General features: G+C 40.7%; 1 protein-coding gene and 1 non-coding gene across 2 annotated transcripts in view; both read right to left on the bottom strand.

Moving 5' to 3' along the window:
* LAMA4 (laminin subunit alpha 4) overlaps positions 1 to 21188 on the bottom strand; it is a 147741-nt gene that overhangs the window by 83598 nt on the left and 42955 nt on the right. The window contains exons 4-6 of the mRNA XM_023219040.1: positions 16489 to 16613; positions 11065 to 11145; positions 1165 to 1379 (exon numbers count right to left, since the gene is read on the bottom strand). Coding sequence (XP_023074808.1) covers positions 1165 to 1379; positions 11065 to 11145; positions 16489 to 16613 — 421 coding nt within the window. The remainder of the gene's footprint in view (positions 1 to 1164; positions 1380 to 11064; positions 11146 to 16488; positions 16614 to 21188) is intronic.
* On the bottom strand, positions 5973 to 6079 carry LOC111547350. Its single transcript, XR_002733101.1, has one exon. It is a non-coding gene; the product is annotated as a U6 spliceosomal RNA (small nuclear RNA).

The following is a 21188-nucleotide window of genomic DNA, read 5'->3' as shown; positions in this document are numbered from 1 at the left end:
GACATTCTCAATCTCAGCCTTCCTGCACTCTTAGAGGAAAGCAATCTCACTTCACTTTTGAAGAGCTTCACTCTATGTGGCAAATGGATTGGAGACATCGTGAGTAAGATTTGTGCATTTCAGTCTAACTGAAAGTTTTCCATGCTATCTTTGAAATATTTACTCTTACAATTTGAGGAAATTGGAGGGTAGTGGTGATTAAAAATGGTACCCTTGACTTGCTAATCTATTTCATGGAAATCTTGATTTTACCAAACATAACTGAAAGAAAGAGATATAGCCCTCTGAATAAGAAAACTGATTTGAACCATGCAAGATTCTTTCTTTCTTTTTCTTTCTTTCCTTTCTTTCTTTCCTTCTTTCTTTCTTTTCTTTCTTTCTTTCTTTCGTTTCTTTCTCTCTCTTTCTTTTCCTTCCTTCCTTCCTTCCCTCCCTCCTTCCTTCCTTCTTCCCTCCCTCCCTCCCTCCCTCCCTGCTTCCTTCCTTCCTTCCTTCCTTCCTTCCTTCCTTCCTTCCTTCTTTCCTTCCTTCCTTCCTTCCTTCCTTTCGACAACAGTCTCTCTGTCACACAGGCTAGAGTGCAGTGGCACAATCTTGGCTCATGGCAACCTCTGCCTCTACCTCCTGGGTTCAAGGGATGCTGGGTGGGGCAATAGGCACCCACCACCACGCCTAGCTAATTTTTGTATTTTTAGTAGAGATAAGGTTTTGCCACATTGGCCAGGCTGGTCTTGAACTCCTGGCCTCAAGTGATCCACCTGCCTCAGCCTCCCAAAGTGCTGGGATTACAGGAGTGAGCCATCATGCCCGGCCTTAACCATGCAAGATTTCATTCAGTCTCCTGGTTAATGGCAGGTAATCCATAGAAGTCTGATTTATTTCTTTGATTAAAACTGGAAGGATATAAGATGCTAAGACAAAAGTTCATTTGTGTTAGTGTCTCCTAGTTTATTCCACCCATGAGCAAAGTTATATTAGTAGCCTTGATAAAAATTTCTATTCCTGGTGGGTTTAGGATGCATATTACTGAGAATGTATATTGCCCTGGGAAAGTGACAAGGGGGCACTCACAATACTTCCCCATGAGAAATTCTTCATCTAAGTTCAGTATTGGCAGAGGGTCATGTTGGCCAGATAGCTGGCTTAGCATTTATGATATTGCACCTGCACAGTTCTTGGCTATCCTGGCATCCCCATAGTAGCCAGGAGCGCAGCGTTCACACTTGAATCCGGTGGTGTTGCGTAAGCAGTTCCTACACTGGCCAGTGACTTCATCACAATCTTCAAAGATCAGGTTGGGATCTGAATTTCCACTGCAGTCACATTTCTTACAGGTGCTTCCAATGAGTAAGGGGTTTCCATAGTAACCAGGAGCACATCTGAAGAGGAATATCACACATTTAAACATTTAGCATCATAGTTTTTCTTCCTTTTAATCTTCTTTCCTACAAAGAAGAAAGATGTAGTGGGTAAGTGTTGATCGCCATTTGCACTCTCTCATCTTCTTCACAGGAACAGACTTTGTTTCTAAGGAATCATCCCTCCCCATTATTATCGATCATTTGGTTCACTTCATCTGTAGACCGTTCAGTTCAGCTAGACTTCCAGCTATAGGATTGGACTAGTATATCCAGCCAGGGAACTGGTATACACAAATGATATATGATGGGTGGGACCAGATATGCCAAAGGTACTGCAGTGAGATGTATCTGTAGCGTACAGCTGGGAAATGTCCTAGCCACAACGTTAATAGCACCTCTGCTGAGAAACATTGATCTGTCTAGTCACAATGAATTGTTTTAAGTAACTAAGCTTGAGCCAGTCAGTGCCTGGTATTCTCCTGGCTGAAAGGGATTGACTCAGGAGTGTAGCTTGGCCTCTCGTTTGAGGGTCATGGGGCGGCATTCTCTCCATCTTCAGGTGAATGAAGAGGCAGCAGGTAGTACTCTTAGCTCCCTGGAAGCAACTTTTGACTGAGCAAAGCCAGCTTGGAGTCAAAGCAGATGGCAGAGCTGAGAGTACCACAAATCAATGGAGTTGGAGCCCAGACTGCCATGGATGTTTTAGATACGTGCACCCACAGAGGCCAGGTGCCTACCTGCATTTATTGTGTGGGCAGAGCCAGTGCCTGTGGTCATGCTGGCTGGGTCTTCGATGAGACCGCCCAGCTGAGTTGGAGAATGGAGACTGAAATCCATCCAGCCTTTGCTTGGCTTGCCAAGCTATGCATTCTAGGTGAGGCTGTCTCTGCCCAGAGAAAGAACTGCCCTTCCCTACTTTCCCCAAAGGTGCCCTGCAGGGCAGCAGAGGCCCTGCTGTGAATGGTGGGCCTGTAGGCCCCATCTAAGGGAACAGCTGTTACTAGGCTCCAGTTGATTGTTGCCAGCCTAGAGCCTTGAGAGGACGAAGGACTTATGTTGCCATATTTTATTTTTGGAGAAAAAAGTGGAAATTTAGATGTTTATGTGAAATTGCAATCTTTAAAAGTTGATTCAAACTTTGTAAGAGCACTGTACAGTTCAAGCTACATGCTTGTTGGCTAATTGTGCACTCTCTTTTGCTGTGGACTCTAAACTAGTGTGGAAGATGGGCCAACTGGAGCTGCAGACACTTTGGGAGTAGCCGGAAAGAACACGTGGTCACATCATAATGGGATTGAAGGTCAGGTAGAGAAGTTAGTTCTGATGCATGAGAGAGAAAAAGAAAGAGAGTCAGCAAAGGGTTTTGAGCATGATGGAAGTGGTAGTGAAGGCAGCTGCTGCTGGCTTCAGCATGCAGGATGGACTACAGGCTGGAGCAGAGGGAGGGGGTGGGGTGCAGAAGACCTGGGCTAGGGTGTTGGCCTTGGGAGTGGAAAGGAAGGGAGATCTTTCCAAGGAAATCAACAAGCCCTGGCCAGTAATAATAAACACTACATTTTTTAAAAAAGGATTCCCTTCAAAGTAAGGGAATTATGATTCAGAACATTTGAAAAACAGATAAAAAAAAAAATCACATCTGTAATCCCAGGACCCTAAAAAAGTCACTGTTAACATTTTGTGTATGTTCCTTCAGCCTCTGTTCCCATGTCTCAGTTTCTTGGTGTAGTTGTAGTGATAGTATAAGGTCAGTCTTTAAAGTCTTTACCTGCATTGAGCCTCATAGCTTCATCTATGTGAGTTTATTTAGTTACCACAGACACCGTGGGAGGGAGGCCACACAGGCCTGGCATTCTGGGAGGCTACTTCAGTTTTCCATGGTCACATAGTTGGAAAGTCATAGTGCAAGGTCCAAACCTTCTGACCCTGGATTTCTTTCTTTTGTTCCACCCTGGACCACACTGCTGCTGCTGTAAATGAATAAGTGGATTCATCCAACACAAGGACAATTCATGTCCATTTTATGGAAGGCATAGAGGGAGACAGGATGAAGAAAAACACATAGCCCATGCTCTGAAGGAATAGCAAATGAACTAAACATAATGATACAGAATATGAACTTAGAACTCAGGTCTATGAAAAAGACGGAGATGAGTGTAAGTTCTACACAACCCACAAAGAGACACCCCGAGAGGAAATAGTCAATGAGTGTTGTTATGCACTTTCTCATGTCTCTGCACCTCAGATTTATAGGCTGCAGGTCCCTAAGCCAGCATAAATTATTCCTCTATGGAATGTGTGGCTGGATTGAATTTCTGGCCTTTACTGCGATTCACCAAACAGAGAATATTAGGCTTTTGCGCTGACGGAAATGAGACTCAGATCTACCAGCTCAATGTGTAGCTGGGAATCTTAAGGTCTGGGAGTGAAGGGGTTGCCCAAGCTCACAGAAGTCAGATGCCGGTAACTTTCTTTCCATTTAATTCCACTGCATGTGCTTTCCATAGGAGGTCCCCTGGTCTTTTACAAGAGAAAACTCAAATTTTCTATTCTGTAAGTTGGAATCTCAATCACAGTGGAAACCTACTTTGAGTTACTCTGAGTCTCAAGAACATCTTCTGGTGGTAGGTCCAGAGTTTTGACTACAACTTTTGACTACAACTCTGAAGTTGTAGTCAAAACTCTGGACCCTATGGATTTAACAAAATGAGCATACAAAAGTTTACTTATGATAGTCCCTGACAAACCCCTACTTTTATACATAAGAAAGCTAGAAGGCAGAGAAGCTAAATGACTTGTTCATTGCTGCATAGCTTAAACCTCTGTGGGACTCCAGGCTTAATGTTCTTTCCACTCCAGCAGTCTAGCAGTAAAGAATGAACTAATTAATAAATTAATGATTATAAAAGTGCCCAAGCCCGCCCTCAAAGAACTAACAACAAAGACACAAAAGCACCAGTATTTGAGTTTAGAGTCAGCATTGGAGCCTTGGTGCCCAGTAGCCTGGTCCTATTTTTTCTTCCATAATCTCATTTCTAGTCTATTAATGACTTGGTCCATCCAGGGAAAATAGAACTGATAAGTTTCTAGCTCAAATGAAAGGATTGTGGCATATGAAACTGCCATTTTGGTTAGTGATTATATTATTTGGGCAAAATGGACAACCGAAAGATATTTTGTTTAGAAAAAAACATTATTTTGACCAAAAATTTTGTTTCAGGAATGTTTGAAGATCCCCCACTCCGCCCGCCCCTCCGCCTGCCCTTTCTCTTTGTCTTCTGCTCCTCCTCCTCGGGCTCTAAAACTGGCACTGAAAGTCTTTATCAAGAGTGCTCAAACTCCTGGGCTAGGTGGCTCAGAAATCTTTCTGGGAGGGATGTCACTCTGTAGCTGTCATTGGGATTAAACAAAATGACATAAAAAAAAAAAGCATTTGTTGCAAAGTTGGTGTCATGTAAATGCTCTCCACTACTTTATGAAAGACTGAGAAATAAGGCTAGGAAAACGTATGTAACCTATTCAGGGTCACAGGACAAGAACTCAGGAGTTGGGCAAGCTAGAGAGTACGGAATCATAAGAACTCTATGCAAATAACAGGGCTTAAGTGTGAAAAACTTGATGTCTTCAGAGAGAATTAGACTAAATCCCCGCATGACAGTAAACCTCAATAAATGTTAGCTTTCTCTTGTTCTTCTTCCTTATTCTTCTTTTCCATCATCAAGGCCATCATTGAAATCATTATGATTATCATCTTCATCTCTGATGATACTGTGTACTGCCTTTCCTGTTAGGGGTTTAAGTCACTTTGGATTTGCTTTAATTTGCCCCATTCTTTTCTTCTGATCCTTAAGCAACAAGATTCACATATCAATTATCATGTAGTCTTAGCATGTTTCTCACTCCACCACCAAGTTTGACGCATGAAAGTATACTATTAAATTTGCTATGGGAGGCAATGTGAATACTGAGGCATTGAGATCATATGACTGAAAATGGTATTGAACGTTGAGGGTCCTGGGTTTTAGTTTTGGATTTATTGCTAACCCAATTGTGTGATGTTAGATTAAGTCATTTCTGGCTCAGAGTCTCAGGTTCCTCATCTTACTTTTTAAATGAACTAAGTATACACACACACACACACACACACTACACAGTACTATATATTATATATTTGGGGGTGAAGCTGGTGAGTCCTGAACAAGGATTTTTTTTCCCTTTTATTTGTTAGTTGACATGTAATGATACATATTTATGGGATACAGAGTGATATTCCCATACATGTATACAATGTATAATGATCAAATCAAGGTAATTAATATCTCATCACCTAGAACATTTATCATTTCTGTGTATTGTGAACATTCAGGATCCTCTTTTCTAGTTTTTGGAAAACAGAGACTAAATGGTTAACTATATTCACCCTAGAATGCTGTAGAAAGCTACAACTTATTTCTAGCTGTAAGTTTGTGTCTGTTAACCAGCATTTCCCTATCCTTCCCCCCATCACCTACCACCTGCCACCTTTCTCAGCCTCTAATAATCAGAATTATTCTCTCTACTTCTATGAGCTCAAGTTTTTTTAGCTCCCTCATACGTGGGAGAACATGTGGGATAAAAAATGTGGGCTGCTTCACGATTCTGCACGTCATCCTTGCACAGAGGCCATGCTAATCTTCTCTGGGTTATTCCAATTTTAGTATATATGCTGCCCAAGGGAGCACCTCATCTTCAAAATGTTCTTCGTTGTTCCTACTGGGATGAGAATGAGAATTGCAAAACTCTACAAGGCTTGTGCATTTTACAATTATTTGTATCAGAAGGCAACTTCCATTTGCAATCTCTATTCAGCCAGACTCAGTCAACTCTGGGTCACACTTTCCATTTTCCTGGAATGGGGTGGGAGGTTGGGGGTAAAACAGGGCAAGGAATGGCTGACTCTTGTCACTACATAGTTCCTTTTTTAAAGGAACATGAAAAGTGCTGTTGTTATTTCTTATTGAGAAAAAATCATTTTTACTTAAATAAAAACAACTGAGGTCTTCAACATGCCAGATACTGTGCTGGGGGAAGAACAGACAGAGGAGGGATATGATACTGCATCTGTCAAGCAGCTCATGGTTTCACAGACAGATAAAGAAGCCATTGTATGATTTTGAGCAAGTGACTTAAATTATGTCGCATTTCTTCCTCTGTAAAAAAGGATGAAAATGGTATCCCAGAGGATTTTGGGGGCTTTTGAGGCTTAAGTCATTGTCTGTAAAGTTTTTACAACAGTGCCTGATACACCACCCAGTAAGTACTTAATAAACGTTATTATTTTTATCATCATGATCATGGTTTAAATACAATACAATGTGGAAAGCTTGCCAGCTGATCTGGTGGATTTGGGGAGTAGCATGTCCAACATGGGGAGTTTAAAGTGTGAGGTGGGAGAAGGTCTTTAAGGAGGAAAGACAGGTAGGGCCCAGAGCAGGCCAACACTCATGGACCTAATTGTTAAGACAAGGCAGATCGGCGTGCTTGAGCTGTTTTTTAGCCAGTAGTGTAAGAGGCAGAGTAAGTAAAACATGCTTTATGTTTTAGACCAATGTTTTCCAAATTTGCACATAACATGGATTCTTTTAAAAGGAAAAGCATTTTCGTATAATACCCCTTCCAGTGTTAGCTTGAATTATCTTTAAATATTTCAAACATGAAGCTAGCTAGAAACTCCTTATGTCTATGGTTTTTACATGTCTTGAAAACCAAAATAAATTTTCAAATACAACATAAATAAGACTATGAAACTAATCAATTTCAGATTCACATTAATTCAATATAGTAATTGATGTTGTCTTGTAACCAAATGTCCACTTGCAAAATGATGTGGTAGAGACTGCTTGCGTTCAGCATGCAAATCCAGCCATGCGCCATGTGACGACTTATGTGTCTCGCCAATTTTCATTTTGGAATCTTTAGTTTTACGGTTTGCCTTGATGTCATGCCACTTGACTTCCAATTGTCTGTAATGTGTCATTGACACGCTGTCACCTCTATTATTTTCTGCCAGCACTGAGGGAGATCTTCCCTTCTCATAACACGACACAGCAGAAAGTCCAGAACGTGTTTCAATGAATGTTGTCCTTAAAGTTATTATTAAAATGAAACATAACATTGGGAAAATATTCACCGAGAACTCACAAACCTTCATTTCCGAGGACAACCAACATTCTTAAGTCACAGTTTGAGAAATACTTCCCTAGTATGAGAGCGTGGTATTGAAGGTCGAGGTAGAGCAGTAGTTCACAAAGCAGTAAGAGTCCTGGTGCATGAGAATCCAATGGGAAGTCAAAATACAGGTCCTGGGCCTGAGCCCTGGATATTCTTTTTCAGTGGGTGGTAAAGGGCAGTTGGGGAGGGCTCAGGAATCCAAAGTTTTCTCGGAGACAGACTCAATGATCTCTAAAGTGCAAAAAGAACTGGCATGTTCTTGGTTTGGACTAATTATTACCTGTGTTTAAAATAGATATCCATACAAATCAGCTGCATATTTAGAAAAGCTCTTGTGGAGAGGTTCAAGTTCACAAATACATTGAAAACACAGATTAGGCAAATGTTAACTCAGGCAACTTAAGAGCTTGGCTGTTCAAGCAGAAATCCTCCTCTTATTCCCAGGGTCAAACACAAATGAAAAGCAGCAAAAGCCACCACCATTTGGAAGATGAAGCCCTTCTGGCTCAGTGTCTTCATCTGCAAGATGACAAAATACAACCTTTTCTAAGGTGGCTGTGAAGATGACAGATGGAGAATGTAATGCAACAAGGACACAAGTGACCATTAATCAGTGGCACTATTTAGCTCAGAACCATAATTTCTAGCTAAGGAAACTGGGACTCGGGGGAAATGAGCCAACGTGTCCTAGGAACACATTCGGCAGTGGCAGAAGTTGGTCAATGACCACCATGACTCATACTGTCACCTGCTAATTCTTACTGAGCATTTATTCAGTGCCAGGTCCCATATTAAAAACTTTACAGTATTATCTCATAACAGTTTTATGAGATGGGTAACTTTATTTTCTCCATTCTGTACAAGTGGAAATTGGCACTTGGAGAGGTCAAAGAACTTGCCCGGGTAGGTCACAAAGTGGTGGAGCTGAGACTCACACTAGCCAGGCTGATGCACAAATCTGTTCTTTTCAACACTCTACTTTCACTTCCCAGACTATTGCTCTTGTCTGGAGCCTTCCACTCCAGCCGCAGATCTGACCCAGTCTTACTGGGTAATGGCAGAGCTCATGAGCCTCCTATGTGGGCTGAGGCATTTATCATCTGTAATTCCTTGTCAGAGCGCGGCATGCTGTCCTGTTGAGGGTTTGGGATGACAGAACCCTTCTCTGCACCCCTGTGTGATTTTACAGGACTGTGCCCTTAGGGTCCAGGCGATTTCACTTCTGGGAGCTTTGCATTTGGTCAGCAGGGCTCTATCTCAGGCCATTAACTCTCCCCATGCGGGCCATCGAACACCCATTAGCAATACTGCTTAGTCATTATCAAACTAAACTGAATTTAACCTCAGATACTGAGGAGAAAAAGCTCCATCCTGGCTGATTAACAACCGCCACAGACCTCCTGTGAGCCAGAAAATGAGTAGATCAGGTGCCTCCTATTCCTGTGTCCTCAAGTAAGGAAATATAGGATAAGTGTGTCACAAATATTAATCAACCCAATGTAATCGATCATCTCTGTCAGTCCCTCCTAAGAGATGAAATTCATGTGGGCCTTAAGCTCACTTTCCCTCTTATGGCAATAAAGAAATAAATTTTAAAAAGTCCACAACGCTTTAGTGAAATAATTATCCACATTTTTCACATTTAATAATCATAATAATAATGCCTTCCAAGTGCAAAGATTTTTCTCTGTATCACAGATACTCTGGCTTTTTTTTTTTTTTTTTTTGAGTTTCAGACCCAGTTTTTGAGAGATAGAGGGTATTTTCTTTGGAAGTGAGATTGCTTAAAATTTAAAGTTTACATTTTGAGCCCCAGGTTGAGTTTGTGAGCCCGTCTGTGCTGTTGAGGGCCTGCAAATGAGTGACTGGGTGCTTGACTAGTTCTACTTGGCTCTTCCTTCCCTGTCTCTAGGGCACTACACATCATTTAGCTGCCTAAACACAATGGTGAGGCCAATGCTAATAGCATTTCTGTTAAAAACAAGAAAACCTGTCTGAGAGACTCTTTTAGCAAAAGTAATTTTATCTTACAATACTGTGAGCAGCTGGTAGGTGGAGGGAGTGAGAAATATCTTACCAGGAGTCATTCAGTGGAAAGCCTCTCGTGCTCTGTGGAGAAGGCCTTTCTTACATGAGCAAAGCCCAGAGCAGTTTAGAAAACAGTGTCATGTGCTTTTCAAAAGAAGACATTTATGCAGTCAACAAACATATGAAAAACACCTCATCATCACTGGTCATTAGAGAAACGCAAATCAAAACCACAATGAGATACCATCTCACGCCAGTTAGAATGGCAATCATTAAAAAGTCAGGTAACAACAGATGCTGGAGAGGATGTGGAGAAATAGGAACACTTTTACACTATTGGTGGAAGTGTAAATTAATTCAACCATTGCGGAAGACAGTGTGGCCATTCCTCAACGATCTAGAACCAGAATTACCATTTGACCCAGCAATCCCATTACTGGGCATATACCTAAAGGATTATAAATCATTCTACTATAAAGACACATGCACACACATGTTTATTGCAGCACTATTCACAATAGCAAGGACTTGGAACCAACCCAAATGCCCATCAATGATAGACTGGATAAAGAACATGTGGCACATATACACCATGGAACATTATGCAGTCATAAAAAAGGATGAGTTTGTGTCCTGCAGGGACATGGATGAAGCTGGAAACCAACATTCTCAACAAACTAACACAGGAACAGAAAACCAAACACCACACGTTCTTCGGAGGGGAACATCACACACCAGGGCCTGTCGGGGGTTAGGGGGCAAGGGGAGGGATCGCATTAGGAGAAATACCTAATGTGGATGACAGGTTGATGGGTGCAGCAAAACACCATAGAACATGTATACCTATGTAACAAACCTGCACGTTCTGCATATGTATCCCAGAACTTAAAATATAACCCCCCTCCAAAAAAATAGAAAAGAATGTCATATGTAAATACCAGCCAGGGATCCAGAAAGCCCAAACTCCTGTGGAATTTGTTTCCTTTTTAGTATGGTATAAAGCTGGCATAAAGAATGGGCAAAATAATAGCTTTGTGGATTTTTTTTTTCTAATTTATTACTATATTGACAAAAGGTAATTCACATTTTATTTACTGAGGAAACCTCACTCTTTTTTGGGGAACACTAATTTTAGTAGTATTCCTCAATGATGGAGAGAGAAAAGAGTACTACCAAACCCATCTAGAGAGTCTTTTCAAAACACACGTCCTCAATTTCCTTTTTCCCTGTGTGCTTACGCTGAGATGTGGCCCTGGCCTGAAGCCCTAGGAAGCATATTGTTATTTGCTGTATCTGGGGGATGGGATTTGGGAGAAGCTTCCCTAAGGGGTTTTGAAATGCGTCCCTCAACCACACTTAAGCATCTCCTTCAGGACCAACCAAATGGGAGTACGGCAGAGCTGTTGAGTGTGAGAAACAGAAAGCTTCCTTTGACCTACACAGAAAATAGAGAATTTTATTGGCTTACCTTTCACAGTTAGGTCCAGCATAATTTTCTTTACAAATGCACCGAACAGCTCCATTTTTCCTATAGCAGGATTCTGCAAAACTAAAGTTGGAAGCAAATATTAGAAGTCAATTCCATACAACACCAAAGAGACTGTCTTAACTTTTTATCAGATTACCTCTATGATGGTCCCATTTAAGTTCCAATGGGTGTAATCATTTTCTTTATTTAAACTTGTACACATTTAGCTTGCAGGAAAGGTTAGGCCAGCAGGCCCCAAAAGAAAATGCCACTCGTTGGTGGGGCCATTTCCCAGGTCCTATATGTATATTTCAAGCACAAGTCCAAAACATGTATTCCAAAGCCGGAAATAATCAAATTCTACCTGCAATTTTGGATTTATAGGAGAATCCCCTTTTATTTCCATCACTGTCTGTGTAGTCATTTAAAAGTTTCCCCTTTTTTTCTGCACTAGAACTTGTCCAGTTTTAAAGGGAAGGAACCAGTTCTAAACTATATAATCTCCACAGAATTTTAATTTCTTTCTTGTGTACTTTAAACATTGGAAATAAGGGTGCTGAGACTGGCTGAGTTGATGAAAGTCCCAGTCAAGTACTGCAGCAAAACATAGGACCCACCATAAAAGGATTTTATCCCATGGAACCCTCTCTCTTCCTTCTTCCTTTTTTTAAAAGATAATAAAAATTAGGACACAGGACAAAAAGTAACAAAAATATTGGTTTAGTGGAATAAATAAGTCTCCTCATTATTAAGGCAAGGGAAATGGGGTTATGGTCTCTACGTGTTTGGAAAATTCTTCATAGACACATGAATTGTGTGGGGCATAGGGGGGGTGTGTGTGTGTATGTAAAATTTTAAGGACTTTTAAACTAGCTTTGGCTTTGGTACTGCACAACCAATAAAGTGTGACCCGCTGCTCTCTTGTTCCTTTATGTATCAGCATTTCCTACCCTAATGGTGTTTGGAGGAAAGCAAATAGATGTGTTTATTTATTTGAAGACACTTCTAAAATCAGTCAGAAAACGATATGTGTTTCTCAGTGAAAGGCAACACCCACAATTTATTTTCTCTAACAGTTTGATAAAAACATTCCAACAAAATTACATTTCTTTCCCCTTTTCCCCTTTATTTTGCTTGTTCTGATTTCTTAGCCTACTTAAAGAACCACTGTCAGTTAAGAGCCCAGAACAGGAACCCGCTTCCATCCTTCTTTGAAGGTGTTCCACCCAGCAGCCCGCCCACGGTTGAAGGATGCAACATCCGCTCGGGGCATCTGGAGTCATCCGCCTGTAGCTGATGTCCTGCTGTTTCAAACAGATGACATTTTCCTTAATTGGAGCGATCTCCATAGCTACTGGTAGAGATGGAGGACGCCTGGCCAACCCCCAAATAAATACATGGACATTATGCAAATCGTCCCTGGGAACAACCGCATCACCACTGGTCTCTGCGGTGAAGGCAGACTCAGCGGCAGGGCCAGCCCTCAAGGGTTCATTTTTGTTTCTCATCAGCATTAACTGTTTATGTTTTGTCTGGTTTTGGCTAGGGGAATGAAAACGCTGCGTCTCTCTCAGCCCGCTGTAACCAGTGTGGTGCCCGTTTCCGGTGGAAGGGTGTCTTTTGCTCTTAGAAAATCCTTAGGAACTTAGAGAAAAATAGACTCGGCCCTTTGTTTGTTTGTTTAACCCCCTCAAGCATTATTTCCTTGCTTTCTTGTAACTGGAAATCCAAGTCCTGCGTCTGTGGGCTCAGCTTCATGAAGGTTTCAAAGTGTAATTCAGAGTCTAAACTAGACACCTTTCTGAAACGTCCTGGAACTTCCATTTCTATAGAAAGTAGCAATATGAATTCCTTAAGAAGCTGAAAGAGGCAATGGGCATTTGATTTTTGATAAGATATTTAATTAGTATTTGAGATAAGCTAACTAAGTTAATAATAAGGCCAGATTAAAGGTTAGAACTTTTTAGAACCCAAGAAAATTTGTTCTGTTCCATGATCAGAGACTAACCCCTCCTTTCCTTTTTTGCAGCCAGATTCCCCAGCAAGGGATTCAAGAAGTAGAGCTGTTGTCACTACAGAGAAAAATCTGTAAAATCCCTTGGTCTCTCACATCCTTACTAATTCCTCCCTACACCGACATAATATTTACTTATAGGTGACACACTTTTGATTTCATTTTCATTTTCAGTAGGTTTTTCAGCCTTGAATCTGTACTATTAGAGACTTGAGTTTTCATATCTGTGAATATGTACCCAACTTTAGAGCACATTCTCTAAGTCCCTTCAGTGCTTCTTTGAACCCTGGATCCACTTACACAGAGAAAAAACATGGGCAGACGTGGTGCCTTGATGCCTTTGGAAACTGTTTCCTCTTTCAGGAAAGGAGACTCATTTCACAGTTGGCAACTTTTGACTTCATTTCTTAGAGAGTTAACAGCATTCAGAAATGCTTCTTGCTCAACGAACATGCTGGATAATATGATTCAAAAGGTAAAGGGTCATTTGCTCTAGGAGTTTCAAAACACTGCTGTATTTTAACCTATCTCAATAAAGGTGAGTTTTTTGACTGTTTTATTCACTGCTGTGTCACCAGCGACTAGTGCATGACTGGCACATAAAAAGTACTGAATACCAGTTTTTATACCAGTGTATAATAAGTGCTCAATAAATATATGATTGCATGTAGACAAGGCTTCTCAGTCCATAGGGAATGATGTTCTAAAGGTCTCATATCCTAAGACCAGGTAATTTAGATAAGAAAGTCTTGTCATGCAAATAGGGTGAAAAGTACAAAAGTGGAACAACATAATTAGAAAGAACCATCTGAGATTGGCTGCCTAATTCATCTGCTACTGTCTGCAAAAACTGCAGCTCGACGCTTATCAACCTTTTCTGAGCAGCTGAGGCTACGCAACATCTTTATGAGAGAATGAGTGAAACCAGCTATGAGGAAGTTGGAGGTAACATATTTAACAAAATACACCATTGGCAAGAGAACCGTGCTAAATATCTCACCAGATGTGATTAAGACTAATGCTTGAGAGCCGAATATTAATGAACAATGAAAAACTATACCAAGACGGAGTGAAGGGAGCTCGTAAATCAGGACATACTTGAGTGAAAATAACAGAAGAGTTAATGTTTGCATTTTCTACCCTCACTGTGAGTACCATCCATTTTGCACAAGTTATTACTACTATCAGACATGAAAAATTACAGAGCAAGGTCTGAGGCAGTTTAACAGTTTCTAAAGAAGGATGGGGCTGAAAAACGTCTGACTACTCTGACTGTTAGACTTGTCGTAGTATTTGAATACATCACAAGCTATTAAGTAAAATGTTAGTTGATATTGGTGTTCAGTTAAGGAAAAAACTTCGAGGGAATCTGATTGCCATCTCTCCTTTTCTTTTCTGTTTATCAGTAAGTGTGTGAGTCGAGTGAGTGTGTGTGTGTGTAGTAAGCATTCTGATTTTTAAAAGTCATTTTATGTGTATCATTTAATCTTTAAAACAGCTATCAATTACGTAAATATTACATCCAAACACTTAGAACAGTGCCAGGCATTGAGTAAGAAAAATCTAAGTATTAGAAAAAATACAGCGGTATGTGTTCAAGAAAGGCAACATCTACCTCATACCTTTCCATGTTCAGGGCACCAACCCACATGCTCCCCACATATTATCCTGGTCCAGTCCTCACCACTCTATGATGCAGATCCGTACTTTCTAGTTTGACTTACTGTACTAAGAGAAAATCTGAGATACGGGGCTGGTAAATGAACCAAGGAATAGAGCCAAGATCTGAACCCAGGCTTCTTGACTTCAAATCCCATGGAAAGTGAGATCTAGGGAGAAAGTAACTTGCCTGAGATCACACAGGTATTATGTGTCAAAATATGAATATGAACCTAGATTGGCTACTCTTTCCATTTGTGGCATAATAAAAAAAAAAAAACAACAACACAGTATTTAGCCTTTGTCTCTGGTTCCTGGCACAGAACTCCTGTAATTCTTGGAATTTCCTGAGGGAAAAGACTGTCTTTTGTTATTCATAACGGCCACCTTTTAACCATATCTGAGTTTATGCTAATGAGGTGACTCACAGTGGATCCCTAGATATCTTCAGAGTGGGAGCCCATGACCAGAGGAACCACCAAGGAACCAAACATAAACATGTAATTAGACGTTGGGAATTTCAACCCTCCCCACCCTCAACCTCTAGGGAGGAGAGAGAGGCTGGAGATTGAGTTCAGTTACCAATGGCCAGTGATTTGACCAATCATACCTATGACATGAAACTTTGATTAAAAACTCCTGAGCAACAAGGCTTGGGGGGCTTCTGGACGGTGACACATGGAGGTGCTGAGAGCGCAATGCTCCAGCAGAGAGCATGGAGTCTCTGCACGCTCTCCTTCTTCGCTCCCACCTCTCCATATCCTGCTCTATGCATCACTTTCATGTAGCTCTTTTGGAGTTGTAACCTTTATAATAAACTGACAGTCATAAGCATAGCACTTTTCTAAACTCTGTGAGTCATCTTAATGAATTGTCAATCCTGGGGAGAGGTTGAGGGATCCTTCCCAAATTTGCGGTCTTCTGGGAAGAAGTGTGAACTAGCGTGGGGACCTCATTTTTGGCTGGCATTTGTAATGGGGGCAGTCCTGTGGAACTGATTTCTTAACCTACAGGATCTGTGCTGACTGTGGAAACTTAGTGTCAGAACCGAATTGGTTGTAGGACACCCAGTTGGTGTCAGAGAATTGGTTATTTGGAAAACCATGTGTCACTATACCTGTTAAATTCCATACTCTGTCATTTTAAAGAGAATAAAATGGCCAGTGATGACTTAATTACTGGATTTATGGAAACATTCCATTATTTCCATTAAAATGTATGTCTCTTTCCTTTAACTTCTGACTCAGGTCAAAACATAGCCAGAAAGTGTTCCTGTAAATCTTCTGTGAGCTGATTGGCCTAAAGCATGCATTCTGTTGATCTGTGTTCTAATTCTGAGTGAAAAGCCATATGTAGGGAAATGTTTCCTTTATGAAAATCGTAAGAGGCAATAGTACTGAAAATATGATATTATGATGAGTCTGCTGGTATTACCAGTTGTGATTGCTCTAGGTCGAGGGATAGTCAAGAAAAGATGAGACTATCCTTGCTTATAACACTTAGGAGACTTTATTGACCTTATGAGGCACCCCAACATTTTGGGAACAGAGCTATCATCTATATTGTAAGTGCTTAAGTTTTCCAGGTGGTGTATTTAGATGAGAAACCTTTTCTCTATCTTTTCCAGTCTCATCTCAATATGAGGTTTTGCCTGTGGAGAAGCCTCAGAACTCTGGATAAGGCAAAACAAAACATAATAAAAAAATACATAGACTGATCATTAGAAGAGACCATCCTCCTTTAGGACTTACTTGGCCAAGTGGGGTAGGGGACAGGGGCACGGCTGGCAGAATCGGGGTGCTCCCCTGATGGAATCTCCGATATAACCATCCAGACATTTTTCACAGTGCTCTCCTGTTGTGTTCCGCTGGCAGTGCTATGAGACGAAAGACAAGAAGATTGATGAGGATGCAAAAGAAATTTTAGAGACAGCAAACCTAAGCATCATGCAATACTTTTTCAAGCAAAAGGGACGTCAGGTCAGATAGCACAGACAGTGTGTGGCAGTACTAATTAGTATGAGGAGTCACCCAGGCCCCAGTCAATGCCAGAAAGTGTGGGTAAGTGGTGAATGAATTTTTCCTGGTCTTTTGTGTGTGTGCTAGCAGCCTGGGGACTCTAGAGTTTGTGTGCAGAGGAGATTATTCATCAGTTACTCATTTCAATTCAGAGTGATAATCAGAATGATCAAACCCTGGATGTTCCAGAAATATCGGCTTATTGACTTCAAATGAATATGAAATGAGAAACCAACCAACCAACCAACCAACCAACCAACCAACCAAACAAACAAAAAACATCCTTCTGGTACTTACCCATGACAACGGGAACAATAAGGATTTATGGTCTTGGAAGAATAAAATGTGTCAGATTGTAGTATAAATGGAGTAGAAGGTAGATAAAGAGCATTCTGCTCATGGGCTGGTATCTTGGATAGTGACATACAAGAAACAGTAAGGAGTTTTTTTTTTTTTGCATGATTTTTCCACTTGTAGTAAGTATTATAGGAGTAAAAGCACAAAGCAGGCTGACCCTTCTGTCTGGAATGCCGTTCATCATCCAAGATCACACTAGGCTGCAAAATCTCTTGAAAGTAAATCCTAATTCTCCCTTTCAGAGTCCTTCCTTCTTTTCCACCACCCACATTGTAGTGCTATTATCTGTTCTCAGCCTCATCACCCCTCCCCAACTCTGTGTCTTTCAGCACTAATGAAGTAGGCACTCAGTAACTGTCAAACTGATGGATTAATTTCTACAAGGGGCAGTGAGCTAACACACAAACAGCTTTCTTCTATGGGATTGTACTAGATGGTTCAAGGCAAAGCCATTAGCTCTACATTTTCATCTTTACCTTCATCAGAGTGTATAAAGGTTGAATTGGGGTTGCAGTGGAAAATCATACTGTTAGAATTAGAATGCCATCCTTCATCAGAGTGTATAAAGGTTGAATTGGGGTTGCAGTGGAAAATTATACTGTTAGAATTAGAATGCCATTGAAGAAGCACCCTCCTATTTGAGCAGTTACCTTAGTCACACAGATGCATACGAGCTTCAACAGAACAACTTTTTAAAAACAGTGGAGGAACCTTGGGAAAGCAAGATGGAATAGCAGTAGGCTGAACTCTGAGTTCCTTATTTTGGCCTTTATGCTTTATTTGAGGTTCAGAATAAAAGAATAGCAAGGCTCTGCTCTAAACATTGTATATATATTAACTGACTTAATTCTCACAACAATCCTGAAATGGGTTCCTATCTCCCCCGCCACCCCCCCCCCCCCCCCCTTACATCTGAAGAGATGGAGGCCCAGAGAGATTAAGTAAATTGCCCAAGGTCACATGTAGGTGTCAAAAGCGAGACTTGAATTCAGGAAATCTGACTCCAGAAGTGAAATTGTTAGTTTCCATATTATACTGCTTCTCCAGTATTGCTGAGGAAAAGACTTAACAAACAGTTGTAAAATGAATGCATTAGAAAGCATCGGTGTTACTAACATTTTGAGCTTCAAGTGAAATATGGTATCAATACGTTAGTCAAAGGGGAAGAATCTTAATAAGGGCAACTAGCTATCCCAGTTGAATGTTCTTCACGCATTTGATCAGCCATTAGGTATGAGCAATCTTTAGACCCTGATTAGAATTATGTCTGCAGAATAGAATTTAGGGGCTAGTTCAGACTCCTTGAGAGAGCAATGAGAAACTCTGAAAAATAAAGTGTGATATGCAGACAACAGGATGGTAACATATTTCCCTCACAGTTCATATTACTGTGTCTTGTGCTAAGTCAGCCTTCAGAAATATTTTTGGGGGAAAAATGAAGGAAAAGGGAAAAGGGTGAATTAACGAATTTGTGTCTGGAGCAAATAAAGGAAATTAACAAGCACTCAAAGCTAATACAAAATTGTGGCAATCTCTCATCCCAGGAAAAACCAATGAGCCTTACCCAACTACCATGAACCTAAGCCATGAACGATCTGGCAGGACTGCGTGTAGGCTGGGGTTAAATTTGTCTGAGTTCTTTTTGGACAGATGAAGCCCCTCTGTACAGAAGAAAACAGGCCCATTGTAAGATGTTAGGCCATTCTTTGTGCCCAAAGTGACTATTATGCAGCAAAAATGAGCTAATTCCCAATTCTGTCCCCTTATGGCTTGAGAGATGCTTTAGATTCCTTGTCAGGGCTTTAATTCTGCCATGGCAGCCATGGGAAGCAATGACCCTCAAGAGCAAAGCCACCAAATTTCTCTTGCCCTCTAAATGCTCAGAATGCAAGTATGAACTTTCCTTATCTGCCTTCTTTCAAAAGGTTTATTATGAAATTCCCTAAAAGGCTTCCATGCACATTCTGGGAGATTGGCAGACAGAGTGCTGGAGGCAGGGAGAAAAGGACCCTAGCTCTTCCACTTTCTAGCTGGTCAACCTTGAACAAGTCTCTTGATCTTCTTGGTTGTCTGTTCCCTTATCTGCACAGTGACAATTTAGACTAGATGGCCTTTCAAGTTTCTTTTAGTTCTGGTAATTTTTTACTTTGAGGTTGCAAAATGTCTTCTGTTTTACCTTCAGTGCTCTGGCATTTAAAAAACAGAAAACAAAAATGAAAAAGTATGTTGTTGTGAAGTGATATGGTTTGGCTCTGGGTCCCCACTCAAATCTCATGTTGAACTGTAATCCCCAATGTTGGAGGTGGGGCCTGGTGTGAGGTGATTGGATCATCGGGGTGATTTCTAATGGTTTAGCACGATTCCCCTAGTGCTGCCTTGGGATAGAGTTCTCATGAGATCTGGTTGTTTGAAAGTGTGTAGCACCTCCCCCTTGGTGCACTCTCTCTCTCTCTTTCCCCTGTCCCCCTCGCAGGCCATGTGAAGATGTGCCTGCTTCCCCTTTGTCTTCCATCATGGATTGTAAGTTTCCTGAGACCTCCTCAGAAGCAGAAGCCTGTACAGCCCACAGAAAAGTGAGCCAATTAATCCTCTCTTCTTTACAAATTACCCAGTCTCAGGTATGTCTTTTTTGTTTTAATCCAAAGAGTAAAGTGAAAGCAAGTTTATTAGCAAAGTATAGAAATAAAGAATGGCTACTCCATAGGCACAGCAGTTAGGTGTGACTTTATAGCAGTGTGAGAATGGATTAATACAGGAGGAAAAGTTTATTTTTTAATAAACTGACTCCACTTAAAAATGAAATTTGCATTCTGAATTTTTAACCAGTGGTTGAGAAAGCTATATCTAGATAATCGATTGCAGATAAGTGTTTGGAATGCCATTTGGACACCAATTGTGTCTCCCCAACATGAGAAATTATGTCTGTCATCTACTTGGTCACAGGACCAGAATAATGTAGGAAGAAGGTTCAAAAGAATCCGGTTTGCCTTCTTGTGTTTGTCAGCATGCTTTATGCAAGACTAGATCCATGGATCTCAAAGTATGCCCTGGGAGGTCAGAACTGTTTCTAAATAATACTAAGATTTTACTTATATTTTGCATTCTCATTTTCTCATATGTGTAAGGTGAAATTGTGTAGAGGTTACACAACACAAGATATCACACAGGCTGATGCAGAAGCAGATGGCAGAATCCATCTTCTTCTATTAAGCTAGACATTAAACATATTTTCAACTTGTAAAATATGTTTATGTTTGATAAACATATTGTCTTAACATGCAATTGGTATATTATTGCTATTTTAAAATGAATGTATAAGGATTACAAATTTTTTCAGTTTAAATTTCAAATGCAGTAAATATTGGTAGATATAGTCCACATAAAAAAAAGCTCTCCTGTATCTTTAATAATCCTTAACAGTGTAAAGGTTTATGATATTATACGGCTTGCGAACTGCTCTCTGTGTAGATCGATACTTACCCAACTTCAATGTGCACGTGAATCCCCTGGAGATCTGGTGAAAATGCAGATTATGAGTCAGGATGTTTGCATCCTGCGGGTCTGCATTTCTAACAAGTTCCCAAATATCATCAATGCAGCTGGTCTGGATTATACTCTGATAAGCAAAGGTCTAAATAAAAATACCTAATATTGGCAGCACTGTTTGCTAGTTACATACAGGGTTGGGCCTGCCCCTGAGTTTCTAGCATAAGACAGTACATCTTACTGCCATAAAGAAGAGACCCAAGTATCTCATAAATTACAAAATTAAAGATTTTTGCAGTTAGGGTAGCTTGTTATTTTAGTAACCTATTCATTCATTCATTTAACAAACCTTAATTAAGCGGATATAATAGACAATGGGCTGTATCTGTTATTAAAATGAAGAAGACTTGGTTCCTGCCTTTGAGTAACTCACAGACTTGTGAAGGAAACAGAGAGGTCAACAAAGAATAATACAGTGTGTGAAGGGCTATGTCTGAGGTATGCAGAAAGTACATACCTGCCATGGGACAAAGATGAGGGAAAGACAGCGTTTAGTTCTTCCTGAGAAAGCTGGAGAAGGCTTAATGGAG

Source organism: Piliocolobus tephrosceles, chromosome 5, assembly GCF_002776525.5.
Source record: "Piliocolobus tephrosceles isolate RC106 chromosome 5, ASM277652v3, whole genome shotgun sequence".
NCBI classification, from domain to species: domain Eukaryota; kingdom Metazoa; phylum Chordata; class Mammalia; order Primates; family Cercopithecidae; genus Piliocolobus; species Piliocolobus tephrosceles.
This window is presented reverse-complemented; position numbering and strand designations above follow the sequence as displayed.